Raw genomic sequence first — 16,099 nt, forward strand, 5'->3', positions numbered from 1 at the left:
GCCTTAAGATCATGATGTCTTAAAAGAGAGACATGAACACTCATATATATATTGTAACAATTTACACTTTCTAAACATTTAATTGGAAGGAATTACCAAATACATGTGGGTTTTAGTCTCACTTCTGTAAAAATTATAAAACAAATACAATTTTAAAAATGGTCTTAAATAATAGGAAAATGCAATGTCTAGCAAAACAACAAGAACAGAATATTCCATTTTATTTCTCAGGAGTATAGTATATATTTGAGTTCCTGCAAAGAGAAAACAATTCACATCTACATCCACATCCACTCACATAAATGTGTGCAAACACACTCACTCCAGAAGTTTATAGCTTATATTCTACTACATTCTTAAGGAAGACTGGTCATATATACAATTAGAAGAGACAGTTTAGGTTGAAATGATTACTTACGGGGTTTTAGGTCCAGACATTAAGAGGTACAAGGGGTTACTGGAAACTTTAGTCAGTATTATTTTAATAGCAGATGAGTAAATTAATTTTTCTAGGTTCTTGAACTATTATTTATTAACTTCAACACACTTTCAAGATAAATAATTATATGTAGTTATATACAGATAATTTAGCCATGAAAATGGACATTCATACCCGTCAGTAGCATGGGCAGTTTTAACAAGTTCTAGTGACTCCTAGATTTGAAGCCTATAGATTTGATAGTATAACAACCTTTGCAAATCCTTGTCATTGTAACTCTGTACCCTCTGAAGAACTAACTCCCTAGCAAGTGACTTTTTAATGCACTCCCATAAAAAAACATGACTAGCAGCAACTGTTAACAACTGAAACCTACACAAAATGGTGAACGCTATGCAATAATTTAAAATGCGAAACGAAGTGACTATATGGAGGCCACCAGTTTGAATCGAAGTGTCTGGTTTTATGACGTATTTCCAACCGAAAAGAAATCCTAATAAAGAGTAGGTCCAATATTCTGGCTTCAGATAATCTAATGATCGGAAATTCTTTTTTTTTTTATAGTCAACACAAGAAATCTACAACCTTTATCTGTACAAAAGATAGCTCACGAGTTCTAGCGATGACATCCCTAACACAGACTTTCTGAATCATGAAAGTAAACAACAAAAGTGCTCTCTTCTTTACTGCAAGGAGATGGAGTCCGAGTTTCTTATCAAACTGGTAATGATAAGATTCTTATCGAGCTGATAATGATCAAGTTCAGGTCCGAGACGCCAACAGAACTGCCGTGGCATTCTACACAGGTGCTTTATTCTTCCTTCGCTCCTTGCAGTTTGTCATTAAGGGCTGAAGTCTCTTCATGTCTCTGGTCCAGGGAAAACGAACCATTCAAATAGCAGGAATCTCCTACACTACCATGGCGGGCTTAGTGAGATGGGAGCGACATAGACTTTTTAAATACTTGAAACCCTCTTGTTGGCCCAGGATATGGTGGTGGCGGGGAAACATTGTGTTTTCTGGTCAGTGCCACTGCCTGTTCATAAGAAGGTAATCCTGTGTCCTCCATTGCGGGGGGTGACAGAGTCAAGGCAGCCTCCTCGGGTCTTCTGAAAATGATGGAGGGAGTGTGCCTGCCCGTTCTTACGTAGGCGGCTGAAGAACTAAACAGAGAGACAGCATTTAGGTCCAGAAAGGCAGCATTTTTAAATTAAAATGGCCATTTTAGAAAACCCAACTATTTTGATAAAAGTTGAACCAATTTATTTGTTTTATTTACGTATTTTTTTAAAGTTTTTATTTATCTGAGAGAGAGAGAGAGAGAGAGATAGCACCAGCAGGGCAGAGGGAGAGGGAGAAGCAGACTCCCTGCAGAGCAGGGAGCTCGACTCGGGGCTCCATCATAGATCCCTGGGATTGTGACCTGAGCCGAGGGCAGATGCTTAACCAACTGAGCCACCCAGGTGCCTCTAAACCCAATTTATTAATATAACAACAGTTTTATTTTACTCATTACCTTTGAAAGAGTCTTGGTATAGGGGAAAGATTGAGAGCTTTGGAGTCAGACATGGATATGAAAGTGTAATTCATTTCATAGTTTTGTGACCAAAGGCAAGTTATCTGTCTCCCTTGAAGTAAAATGGGGACAATGATAGCTACCTCAACAGAGTTGTTTTGTGTGGATTCAGAAAAATGTTGTACGAAAAGCATCTAAGCAGTGCCTGGAACACTGTAACAAGGACTCAAAACATGCTAATTCCCTTTTCCTCCTAAATGAGAACTTTCTCAAAATAATGGTGTGAAACTGAATCCTTTTTTGTTGAAAGGCAGCATTACTCCAAGCCAAGGAGACTGATGTCGCAGAGATAATCACGACAGGGGATGCCTCTCTCTCTCCTCTGCAGTCCTGATGCCTAGTCCGTCCTCCTAAACAGCACTTCTCTCGTGTCCCTCTTCTCTGCAAAACCCTAACCTGCAGCCTACTCTCCACTGAATCAAGTTTAACTCCCATGCCTCCTTTTTAAAATCTCCCTCATTCTGGTCTCACCTTATTTTTCACAGCTCTCTGCTCTTGCAAGGTTCCCTCTTTACACTCCTCTATATATGCAATGAATTCTCTGTCCTGTCTCTGTACTTTCTTTCTCAGATTATTGTCTTTTCCCCCACTCCACTGTTCCAAGGCCAATAATTAAAAAAAAAAAAAAATGGCCTAATTCAAGTCTCATCGTTTTCACAAAACTCTGTCAGCTACATTAGCCAATGAAAATTGAAATGCAATAAGGGGTCTAGTGTTTTGAGCCTGTGTTTTCCTTTCTCACTATTGAATTATGAATCATAACTTATACATTAGTAAATCGATCTGTTTAGACTGTAAAGATGGCTGTCTGTGAAGCACTTATGCATAGATTAAGTTCCTAGAATATGGCTAATTAAGATAATTAAAATTCATAGGTAATCCCCAACTTCTCATTAATATTTACAATATTCTTCCTGGCAAGAGACAGTTAAGCAGACTCAAAATACTGTAAATTTCCCAAACTAAGGCAGTCCATTTGCATCTTAAAACACCTAAGGTCCATTTGCACCTCTCTCTTGGAGGTAATCATGAGGTATGAAACTGGAAGAAAGGAAGAGAGGGTGACTGCAGAGAGAGAAATGAAGAAGATCTGTGTAAATCTAGGAACTGAATAGTCAGCCCTTCAATAGTTGGGGGGTGACTGAGAGCATCCCTCAAAAGTTTACTTAGAGGGGTGACTGAGAGCATCCCTCAAAAGTTTACTTAGAGGGGTCAACACAATTCCTCCTCTGTCAGAATCTGGAACAGATTGCCACATTCATTAACTTATGACAAAAAGTTCTATTTATTTGCTTATATGGAACAGGAGAGACAAATGTTGTAGTTGAACCAATAAACTCTTCCATGTCAACTTCCAAGTGTAAGATATAGAAACAATACCATAATTACATCAAAGTTGTTAAATAATCTACATGGTGATTTCTTACACACATCTTAAATGATTGATATCAGAAAGTATGCACTAAGAACAACTCAAATAAACAAACGTCATAGTATGCCCATTTACCTCCATAACATATAGGAACAAAGAAATGAAAAGATCTTGTTTTCCATTTCTTGGCGTGTTTTGACAGAGGAATGAGACAAACTTTTCTGACAATGATCTTATTTTTTACTCTTTTCTTTCTCAAATATTTCCTCACCCTTCCCCCACCTCCAGATTTGCAAAATACAAAAAAAGAACAAAAAACTCTGCTGGAAGAACTTGGGATAATAGATGAAAAGTATTAGTAAGTGTTAAAAGTTAATCCCAAAATAAGAGAATGTCTTATAAACCTAGTGTTTAATGTCCCCTAAAATCAAAGATTGCTCTGAGGATCGCATTGAGACAATAGATGTAAAAATGATCTGTGATTTGTATAGCATTATGCTGTACCAACATTAAGTATAACTAATCTTGCTTTTAAAATAAGAGATATTTAGGGGTGCCTGGGTGGCTCAGTCAGTTAAGTGTCCCACTCTTGGTTTGGACTCAGGTCATGATCTCAGGGTCATGAGATCAACCCCCGCATCAGGCTCTGCACTTAGCATGGAGTCTGGTTAAGATTCTCTCTCTCCCTCTCCCTTTACCCTCCCCCTAAAATAAATAAATAAAGTCTCAAAACAAAATAAGAGATATTCAGGGTTTTTAAATTTTACAATAACATACACAGAAAACATACATAATAGTGGTACTACTTTGCTCCCTGTACCTTTGAATTCTGCTTCTAACCTACAGCAGGAAAGAAGCTACATTTCAGAGAAAAAAGGCCTATGGTAAGAAGATGTAGTGGTGCAGAAAAGTAGAAAAAGGAAGCAAAGCACAGAGAAGAGAGAAGAAAATACCATGCATGAGGACACTGAATGATGGCTATGCTATCACAGACCTTGAGCCCAGTTATTAAGCATGAGGCTATACATGAACTTTTTTGGTGAGACTTATGAATGGGGAGGAAAAGAAATATAAAAGGCAAGAAGAGTCTTGGAAGACAAATTTTGCCTGATCTTCATGAGTCTGAGGGTTTCCAGGACTTCCTCCCCCACTTGTAGAGAAAGCCACACTGAATAAAATTCCAAAGTCCTAGAAAATGGAAAAGCCTTACTCATTTCCTACGTGTTAAATAAGAGAAGTTAGTAAAAGTCTCTCAGCTTAAAAGATGGTGGCTTAGGAACAATTAAGCAAGTTCATCTTTTCTTTCTCTCATTTCTCAGATTTTTGTAGGATTTACAGAGGTCTCTGAAGAACTCCTTTGTCCATGCCTACAGGTCATATTAATGCCTCATGGAACTGTTCAGGAATTTCAGTTTGGGACGAGAATTACAATTATGTTGCCCCTGTCCTCTGTCTTCTTTCTGGCATGTCTTATTTCTGCACTTTTGCTATGGGTACCCCTTAAGGCTCTGTCCTTTTCCATCTTTCCTTTCATCACACTCAGAGAACTTGCTTATTCTCATGGCTTCCATTTTTGTTTTTGTTTTTAAAGTAATCTTTATACACAGTGTGGGGTTTGAACTCACAACCCCAAGAGCAAGAGTCACATAATCTACTGATGAGCCAGCCAGGTGCCGCATGGTTTTAGTTTTATCCTCTAATAGATGAATCCTAATTTCACGTCCACTGCCCCAAAGTCTTACCTTACCATAAAGAAAAAAATTTTATAGTGGTAAAGTGCATATAACATTTTAACCATTTTTAAGTGTGTGACTCAGTAATATTAATTAAATTCACAATGTTGTGCCACCATCACCACTGTCTCTATAACCCTTTCATCACCTGGTCACAATCACGAGCTTTTCTCAGAATTTGAAAGTATAACTAGAGATATGTAGGCATCAATTTCAAATAGGCTGTTTAGCACCAGGCACTTTTTTTTTGAATAAGGTTATTTTTACACTTACTCATCTACACTTACTGAGAAGATAATAGAGATGATAGAGAATAACTTTTTATTTTAATGAGGATGTTGAGGTTCTATTGTCCAAACAATTATGGCTTTTATGAATTTTTATCAAGCTTTATTAATGGGCTATTATCTTCATGTGGCAACCATTTTATTTTATTCCTTTTTATTTAATTTAAAGTCTCAATAAAAATAGTTGGAATTTAAAAGCTAGTTACACTGTTTCTATTTGGATTGCTACATGGCTAGATCTGCTAACCCTGCTACTTAGAATAAATGATGGGACTTCTTAACCTCTGGAAATAATGTGGGGACACATTTCTACTTCCTCCTTAAGAAGGAAATATTAAAAAATCAACCTGACACTTGTGAATCCTCTTGTATTCTTTTGAAGGATCTAGGAATAGCATCATTTTGTTGTATAGGTAAGTGTTAAATTAGGCAACCAAATGATGGTCACAGACCAGAGGGGACTGGAGAGACAATGACAACTAAATGCAGTGCGGTATCTTAACTGGGTCCTGGAGCAGAAGGACGACAAGAATGGCAAAACTGGTGAAGTCTGAATAAGGTCTGGAGTTTATTTATTTATTTTTAGAGATTTTATTTATTTATTTGACAGACAGAGATCACAAGCAGGCAGAGAGGCAGGCAGAGAGAGAGGGGTAGGCTGGCTCCCTGCTGAGCAGAGAGCCCGATGTGGGACTTGATCCCAGGACCCTGGGATCATGACCTGAGCCAAAGGCAGAGGCTTTAACCCACTGAGCCACCCAGGTGCCCCAAGGTCTGGAGTTTAGTTAATAATAACGTACCAGTGTTGCCTGGTTTGTTTTACAAATGTACTGCGGGAATGTGAGATGTTCCCAATGAGGGGAAACTAGGTGAAGGATGGGAACTCTCTGTGTGATCTTTACAACTTTCCTGTATACCTAAAATTATTCCAGAGTAAAATGTTTATTTAAAAAATAGGCAGCCGTAGGGGTGCCTGGGTGGCTGAGTGAGTGAAAGCCTCTGCCTTTGGCTCAGGTCATGATCCTAGCATCATGGGATCAAGCACCGCATCAGGCTCTCTGCTCCGCAGGGAGCCTGCCTCCCCCTCTCTCTGCCTGCCTCTCTGCCTACTTGTGATCTCTGTGTCAAATAAATAAATTGATAAAATCTTCAAAAAATACAGGCAGCCATTTTTATCCATTTTAAAATAACAATATAGAATGTATAATAGTGAATTCGATATTTTTATTTGGTTCTTACCTGGGATATTGTTGTCTGTTACACTTGGTGATACAAAGATAGTAACCAAGTAAACCAAAAATAACCAAAAACACTCCAGCAGCAATTAATCCAGTCAGAAGGCCCATGACATCAACTTTCTCTCTGTTAGCATCTTAAGAGAAATCAATAAAATAATGTAGGTATAACAACTGAAAAGCATTGTCTATGATTTCAATAAACTTCACACTGGATCTAAGCATACTATTAAGAATCTATTAATACTGCTTTCTTTAAAAAGTCTTTGTGTTAGCGATAAAAATTTGTAAATGACTCTTCCTAAAAGCCCTAGTTATAGTTTCACTTACTTTATTATTTATTTATTTATTTGAGAGAGCGAGAAAGAGAGAGAGCGTGAGTGGGGGGGGGGCGTTGTAGGCAGGGGAGAGGAGGGAGAAACAGGGTCTCCTGCTGAGCAGGAAGCCCCATATGGGGCTCAATCCCAGGACCCTGGGATCATGACCTGAGTCAAAGGCATTTAACCAACTGAGCCACGCAGTTGCCCCCAAGTTTCATTTACTTTAAAGAGGTCATATTAAATGGATAGCATTTAAGACCAAACATATTCTGGGGTTCCTGGTTGGCTTAGTCAGAAGGGCATGCAACTCTTGATCTCAGGGTCATGAGTTTGAGCTCCATGATGGGTGTAGAGATACTAAAAAAATAAATAAACTTAAAAAAATAAGACTCAACATATTCTTTTTCAACTAGGCACATTTTGGTATTAAATACAGAGATAACTATACTAAGCAACACTAGCATAGCAATGTAATTAAGTCCTCCTCATAGCTGGGGCTCCACCTGAGGGGAATGAAGGAAGATCCGGCAAAAAAAGACCTGACTAAAAAGCAGCTAGAGATGATAATACAGATAAAATAAAGATCTCCCCTCTATAGAACTTATTTAATTCTAACACTCTTAATTTACCCAGTAGCAGAAGTATTCCATTTACTTGTAATGGTAAAAAAAGAAAAAAAAAATTAAGCTTACTACTTGCAACTAATGGAGTCCTACTTTTATTCTGTGCAAGTCTTGACTTAGCTGAGTTGTTTAAAACACCTTTAAGCCTATTATCTCATTTCCCCAGTATCTTACCAAACTTGATTTTCAGTGTGTAAAGATGAATGTGGCTTCCTCCATCTTAGATAGCCCAATGTATAATTGAGAAATCATCCCTGGATTTACAAGGCATGTATGTTGAGCAATAGCCAAACTCAAACAATGAAACTAAAATGTATTATAATAGAGAAAGGGTGGGAAGAACATTAAATTTCATCAATTCTTGCCTTACCTGATTTTGTGGTTGGTCCTTTGACAGAATATTCTTTCCAGAATGCTGTCTAAGAGAAAGGTAAATTTTCCAAGTTTATTTCATTGTTCTATTATCATTTCATGGGATCCCAATGACCTGGACTGGGGTGGTAAATTCTTGGCATGTGCCACAGATAGGATATTAAGTTTATTCAAGCTGGAGGGCATTACTCACTCTAATTAAAGCATTGCCACCCACCGCTGTTTCTCCTGACTCTGGAATTGGTCAGGGGATGACTGCCCATGCTAGCTCTCTACTACTGTCCCCTGCCGCTCTCCCTTCACCCACTCAGAGTCCCTGTTCAGAGTCCCCGCTGGCATCCCCCAAACTATCACATTAGTCGGTGACAGCACCAAAGGTGGGGGCTGAAGGAGTGGACCCATTACCAAGTTTGGAAAGGAGTCTGAATTTCTCTGTGCTCAGTGTGCCCTGGGTTTGCTAGGAGATTTTATTGAAAGGGATTGATTTGGGGAAAGACATCCCTGAGATTCTTTCAGTGTCATCTGAGAAAATGAGACAGATTGTAAGGAACCATAATAATCATAAAATGAGTTAAAAAAAAAAAAAAAGAACAAAATTTCAACCAGTACAACAACACAGTATAGACTTTGTTTTCCCTCTCCAGCAGATGTGGCAGATATTAGCAGAGATTGAGGGCCTGGGTACAATATTGGGAGAAAAAAGAACTAAGTTCCATTAATGTCTGCATTTGAAGAATACCTAGGGTTCCTTGTTCTTATTGACCAAAGAGTACAGTGGAATTCTTGAGGAAGGGGAAAAGGTGCTGTGCTTATTTAATTTATAGAAGTCAAGAATTTGAGTCACTTAACATTCTTTATGAATATGCCAGATTATAACAGGGACCGTGCTGTTTGTTTTATACTGTTCCAAGATTAATGGACAGATTAATTATATTTCAAAGGAGAACTTCTAAAAACTTCTCCCTTAAATTACACAGCTAGACCAAACAATAAACTCCTGAATGCAGAGACTATATATTTTATATCCTCAGTCTCTGGCAGAGCACTTGGCACATACTAAATTGTTAATAAATGCAGTAATCAGAAAAGATAAGGTCACTGGTAGGAAAAATTGCTCTGAGTCTAGAATGATTGAAGCCTGAGTCATAGAACTAAATCAAATAATATCCTAAAATGTAATTCACTCCACTTCATGATTGTTTTTAGATATAATAAACATCTACACACACAAAATCACAACACAACTGATAATTTGCCGATTGCTGTAAGTTCAATTTAATTAAGTATAAAGCCAAGTCTAAATAGGTTAATTAGCATTTTAAGGAAGTAGAAAGGGATAACAGGTATAAAATCTCAATTTTATTTAAAGCATAAAATCTCTGATGACTGAAAGTGCCATTTTCTTAAGTATGATTTAATAAATTTCCAGCCAATTAACATTGTCAGCCAAATTACCGTTTTATCTTCATCCACAAAAATTTCTCTAGCTTCTTCATAATTACAAAGTTCTTCTATGCATTCTCTTTCTAGGTCACCGGGCGTGAAGAGCTCCAAATCAAATCTATTATACAGCAGGCGTCTATGTATGAAAAGATTTGCTGCTTCTTTTGCTGTGAAGACTAATAAAGAAATAGAAAGATTTCAAAGTTGAAAGAGTTTCAAAGTTTCAATTGTGGAAAAACTGAATAATTCTCATGATGTAAAATTATACCAAACTTTTTTGGTATGGTTTAAAATTTTTTTTTTCAAGATTTTATTTATTTACTTGAGAGAGAGACAGAGAGAGAGACAGAGCACAAGTTGGGGGAGCACAAGCAGAGGGAGAAGCTGTCTCCTGGCTGAGCAGGGAGCAGGCTACGGGGCTCAGTCCCAGGACCCCTGAGATCATGACTTGAGCCGAAGGCAGCTGCTTAATGGACTGAGCCACTCAGCTGTCCCTGTATGATTTTAAATTCTGACAAAAAGAAATGGCAGCAGTAAAAATAATGTCTGTTAAATATGAAATACAAATATTAGCATAAGCCCAGAAAACACTTGAGTTGGTTATGTCCAAAATTATTTGCATAGATGAAAATTATTTAAATATCACTCTTCCCTCTAGACAATTACATTTTCAAGAAATGACAGGTCAGACTCTTCTACTTCTAAAGGGATGGCTCTCTATTATCTTGACTGAGAAAAAGATGGACAGACTATTGTACTAAAAACTTACAAAATTTTAAACTTCTAAGTTAATAAAATTATAAGGCGATTATAAGGTTAATTAGCAGACATTCAGACATTCCTGAACAAGTAGCTGGCTCTTTCTCCCCATCCCCCAAAGATGGGCCTACAGTGTTTCATAAGATTCCCTCTACCTTTTCTGGGAAGGTAAATGGTAAACATGACAGCATTAAGCACAGGGTAACACAAAACCAAAATATCCTGCCATGGCAGCATTTTCAAAACCCACAAACTTTAAACTCATTCTGGTATCGCACAAAGAACGCTTAAGAAATCTTGCTCCAGATCACATTACCAAGACTGGAATTCAGAAACTCGCTGAAAACTGCATCAAGTGCTTAAAAGAACTTGGTGTTTCGCACTGCTAAACATTATTATGGAAGAAGAATATATTAAAGTGGGCAACTGAGAGACAGCTCAGGAGTGATGACAGAGCAGGGGCTGAAAGACTAATTCTGATTTGTGAATGACCTCTGCTTCACCATTTATTCTTACCCCCGCGAGAATAGTCACACCTTGTCCAAGATATTTTTTTTTCCACTAGTCAATCATTTTTCCAAACAGGTCTGAATCTTATAGAGCTATTTTGTTCAATACAGTAGCTACTAGGCACATGTGGTTATTGAGCACTTGAACTATGGCTAGTATGAATTGAGACGTATGTCTCTAGTATGAATTTATACATATACTATGTATGAATTATACTTATGTAAGATATACACTGGATTTGGAAGACTTAATTAAAAAGTAAAATATCACAATGTTTCATATTGCTTATATTTGGAAAGGGTATTTTGGATATAATGTGTTAGATCAAATATATATATATATATATATAATATTACCAATTCTTTTTACCTTTTTTAAAGGATTTATTTATTTATTTTTCGAGAGAGGGAGAAAGAGAGAGTGTGCGCACAGGGTGGAGAGCAGAGGGAGATGGAAAGGTAGTCTCAAGCAGACTCTGCTGAGCCCAAGCCTGGTGTGGGGCTTGATCCCATGACCCTGAGATCAGGACCTGAGCTGAAATCAAGAGTCTGATGCTCAATGAACTGTACCACCCAGGGATCCCTCTTTTTACATTTTTAATGTGGCTATTAGAAAGTTTTAAACTCATTATGGAGTTTACATTCTATTTCTATTGGCCTGCACTATTCCAGCATATACATTTCTGAGTTATAAATAACATATACGGGCTATTTGAGCCAAAGGCGAAGCTAGAATGCTATCATTGGTGATAGCTGTTTTAAGAACATTGTGATTAACCAGTGTGGTAAACTCTTTCTATTCTTTCTTCTCCCTTGTCTTCTTATAGATTGGATGCTACCACCAAATGGAGACAAAATGAAGAATTTTCCAAGTCACCATCACCTCTCCTTGGGGGTCTCATCATGGCCCTCTAAGGGGTCGCCTTACTCCCCTCCAGTCTGTTTCTAACATTGTGCTGTAGCTACACTGGCTTCCAATGCGCCTGGTTCTCTCCTGCCTTTGTTCTGTACCGGCTGTTTCCCCTGAAGAGAACTTTCTTCTTCCACCTCCTTTTGGATTTTTGTTCAATGTTACCTTGAAACCTCATACCCACCCACCCACCTCTGGCGCTCCGTGTCCCTATTATACTCGGCTTCTCTCCACAGCACACACCAGCCTCTGATGTGTTCTGCGTGTGTTACAACTTGCTTGTTACCACTGTTCCCCTCACTAGAAGAAAAATTCCATTAAAGTATACACACATGTGGGACCTGACACATATGAGGTACTCAAAAAATGATTTACTAAATGAATGAATGAACTTAACTTTTCTACATTGGAAAGATTTTCTCAGACCTAAATTCTACCAGTGAAAGCAATTCATAGGTATAGTCTGGGACTATTCAGCTTGTAGTAGGCTTAAAATACTAAACCAGTGATGGAAGTAACTCATGGCCTGCCTAAGTTAGCTGTACTTACTACATGGAATCTAATTTCAGAATGGAGAATTAGAAAGCTGCTTCTGTAAAGCTGTATCTCAGATATGGCCAGAACTTTACATTTTATTGGCTAAGAAAGTAGTGCCAAATTTCTCATGATCGGTCTTCCCTTCAAGTAGGTTATCTGAGTTCTAAAAATACTCTGTGCCCTTCAGATGGGACTCAGTAGAACTATTTTCAACTAGAAAGTAAGAAAGAGAGAATCATAAACATTTTTATTGTTCCTGACATGATACTTACGCCAGTTAAAGTCTTCACCCCTGAATTAAATGTACCCTCCAGGGGCTGCTGTGTGTCACTTCCCTGAGTGTGAAAGTTCTGATTCAGTCAGGGATTAACTTTAGACCTTCAGTGCTTTATTAAAATTTTCCCTGTCTCTATTTTGATCGTAGGGAGACTATTGTCCTTTCTTTGTTACTGGGATCCCAAGTAACTCTGAATTTGTTTGTTTTCCAAAGAAGCAAACCTCCTTGTCCTGGGAGCACCCAGAACTTCCAGTGAGACGTCCTATTTTCCCTTTGGCCCCTGCTGGAGGATACACAGACCTCAATCCTTTTGTATTTGCCTCCTCAGGTTCTCTTCCCATTTCTTTTCTTTTTCTTTTTTTTTAAAGATTTTATTTATTTATTTGACAGACAGAGATCACAAGTAGGCAGAGAGGCAGGCAGAGAGAGAGGAGGAAGCAGGCTCCCTGCTGAGCAGAGAGCCCAATGCGAGGCTTGATCCCAGGACCCTGAGATCATGACCTGAGCTGAAGGGAGAGGCTTAACCCACTGAGCCACCCAGGTGCCCCTTCTCTTTCCATTTCTATTTCTGCCGTTTTAGGCCGTCCTAATATGCCGTCTGTGCATTCCACTCTTTCAAGCCCACCAACCCAGATATTCCATTCTCTTCCTCTCTCCTGACCCTCCATGTTTTCTAAATAAATTCCTTTTGACTCATTTGAACTCCACCCTTGGGCTTTATCAGAGTTCAGCTGGAGGTCCCTTATTTTCCTGGTTACTTTTCATATCACCACTTACTATCGGCTTCTGTGCCATACAGCTTTCTGGAGACAGAGTGACTACTACTTACTCTTTGCTCTTAAGCTCTCTGTTCCTACCTCTGTCACAGAGCTTACGGAGAGACGATCTCTTTACCTCTCGCCCCCTTATCAGATGAAGAGGTTCTCCAGGGCAGGGATTATAGTCTTTCATTGCTCTATCTCCAGTACTTAGATTAGGGCCTAGCACGTAGTATGTGTTAATAAAGTGATTACTAACTGAACAAATCAACTTTTAAAATAGATAGGATTCCTCATTTACATTTCTCATAGATATTTCCAGCCATCTGTTGTCAGATATGATCTCTGAATTCCTTCCATAGTTTGTGATGTCCTGGAGAATATCTTTTACGTCTGCATTATGTGTATCGATGTATATACTCACCAACATACTGGGGATCTGCATCTGCTCCCACTGAGTATGGACCTTCAGTCTTATATATGAATGGACTTACATATGTGGTGGAACTTGGGAGGTAACAAGAAGGATCTCCTTCCAAAATCTCTCCCTTGTTTCATTAGCTAGCTTATCCAATTCCCTAGAATTCTGCCATCAGGGTTTGGTTCCTTTGGGTTAAGATGTCCTATCTTAAAACACACACATATGCACACACACACACACACACACACACACACACACCCACCCCCTCCTGGAAGGTTTAATACACCAAGCTGTATTAGTCATTATTGAGTTATCCAGGAGTATTAGTGTAACAGATCCTCCCCAAATGGAAATGAGCTGAGCGTAGATCTGATGAAAAGGATTAAGGGACAGGAATGTGTGGGGTTAGGGAAGCACAATGACCAGGCAAGGGAAGGACGCTGAAGCCAAAGCCATTTTTTTTTTCCTTTTTTGGTTCTGGTTTCTAGGTTAGACTTTTAAAATGTGGACAGGAACCAGTCTGTTTATGACCTGAAACCCACAAAGTATGAAATTCTAGGTTAGCAAGACACGAACCTAATCTTCCACAAGCATCTGACTTTACCCCGATAACCAGACAAGTTGATGTCAAAAAGGACTTCAGTGATCATTCCACTCCTCACCCCCATCATTTTACAGAGGAAGAAATTCAAGCACAAAGGGGTTCAGTAACTTGCCGTGGGGTCTCATAACAAGTCCAGACTAGATCCTGGATTCCGGGTCCATCTTTCCAGGAAACACAAGTAATTACGCTCATTATAATTACCACACAGCCTCATCTAGAAAAACGGCACTCACTGCTTTTCAGAAGTTTCCGTTCAGCGAACCACAAACCAGGTCTTAAATATATATTTATCAAAAGTAACTCATAGAAATAAATTTGTATAAATTGTACCTAACATAACCACAACATTGCCAAACAGACCACAAATTAAACTAGAGGAGATTTTAAGGATTCTATGACTGATGTGGGCATGTCATTTCAAAGACTACACTTTCTCCTTTGAGATCTCTAATACCTGTCTTGACATTCCAGGGGGTTGCTCGGAGACGCGAGCCGTGCTTACCTTCTTCTCCAGCATGCCCGGACTCCTTCGGACTCCTTGTGCAATGAGGAAACGCGAGGGTAACTACGGGCAGTTGGCTGAGTAGAACCAGAAGTGCAAACATAGTCTGGTAACTGTCAAACAAACTGAAACAAACAAAATAACAAGAAAAAGTCAAAAAAGTCCCTGGCTCAGCACTTTGAGTTCCTTGGGGGTTGAGTCACCGACTTGCTCCGCTCCAAACAACCGCGCGACTGCGCCCGGCCCGCGGGTTTCGGTCGCCCGGCCCGACCCGCGCCCGGAAAGCCCGAGAGTGCCTAAGAGACAAATGCCGCGCCCCGGGACTCTGCCGACGGCTGAGCGGGCACCTGTGGCCGCGGGCGGCCCTCTGCCTTCCGTTCCAATCGGGCCGGGTGCGCCGAGGTGACCCCTCCGAGTGACCCATTCCCCGCCCGAGCCAAGCCGCCGGGCCCCGCACCTGCGACTCCGGGCGCATGTTCCAGCAGCTCCCGGGCCGGAGCCCAGTCCTTGGCTAGTCCCTGCGGCCGCCAGACCCTCCGTCTCGGCGCCCCCCAAATCTCAGGGACAGTCCTGGCCTCCCGCGTTGGGGCGGAGGAGGTGCCTGGGGTCCGCGCAGGGGCGCCGGGCCCACGCGAGGACGCGGCCGTAAGTTCCTGCGGGGCTCCGGGGATGCGGGGCCCTCAGCTGTGGGAGAGGGTGGAGGCGGCTACCTGGGGAGCACCTGGCCGCGCTCCTCCCCCCGGGGGCCGGTCTACCTGCGGCGGGCGGGCAGTCGGCAGGTGCTTCCAGAACCGCCGCAGCTTCTGCCCTGAGCCTCGAGCGAGTCCGGCCGCCTGCAGCCAGTTCTGGCCCCGCCCCGTGCGCGGGTGGCGGGTTTCGGACTGGTCTCCCGACCCCGCGCTGCTGGAGAGTTCAGGGGGCATTTTCAGTTCTCTGTGCTAAGCAGAGCGCCCCCCCACCCCATCCCGCGGGCATTTCGCTTTGGGTTTTTCACTGTGGGGGGGGGGTCTGTCTTGTGGTTACCTCAGGTCAGCGGTTCTCAAAAGGGTGGTTCGGGAGTGGGAACAAAATATTCATCAGAGAAAATACACTTTATTAGTAAGAAGAAATGGGAAGTGACTTTAAAATTAATCGATTACATTGGTTCTCTAATTGTGGACCCCAGGCCTTGGGATCTCTCCAAGATCCTGTGAAGAGGTCTCCTAGGTCAAAACTAGTTCCATGATGGTAATAAGACATGATTTGCCTTTTTTTTTTTTTTAAAGATTTTATTTATTTATTTGACAGAGAGATCACAAGCAGGCAGAGAGGCAGGCAGAGAGAGAGGAGGAAGCAGGCTCCCTGCTGAGCAGAGAGCCCAATGCGGGGCTCGATCCCAGGACCCTGAAATCATGACCTGAGCCGAAGGCAGCGGCTTAACCC

General features: G+C 40.6%; 1 protein-coding gene across 1 annotated transcript; it reads right to left on the bottom strand.

Annotated features, from left to right (window-relative positions):
- Nucleotides 1-204: 204 nt before the first annotated feature.
- On the bottom strand, nt 205-14,799 carry LOC111150249 (proline rich and Gla domain 4). Its single transcript, XM_022507677.1, has 5 exons — nt 14,678-14,799; nt 9,413-9,576; nt 7,956-8,004; nt 6,647-6,779; nt 205-1,602 (listed from the first exon to the last, which is right to left on the bottom strand). Exons 1-5 carry the CDS (start codon nt 14,778-14,780, stop codon nt 1,368-1,370), a joined length of 684 nt encoding a protein of 227 aa, XP_022363385.1. The 5' UTR covers nt 14,781-14,799; the 3' UTR covers nt 205-1,367.
- Between the last annotated feature and the right edge of the window lie 1,300 nt (nt 14,800-16,099).

This window comes from Enhydra lutris, unplaced genomic scaffold (assembly GCF_002288905.1).
Source record: "Enhydra lutris kenyoni isolate GAN:26980312 unplaced genomic scaffold, ASM228890v2 scaffoldscaffold22, whole genome shotgun sequence".
In the NCBI taxonomy this organism is placed as follows: Eukaryota; Metazoa; Chordata; class Mammalia; order Carnivora; family Mustelidae; genus Enhydra; species Enhydra lutris.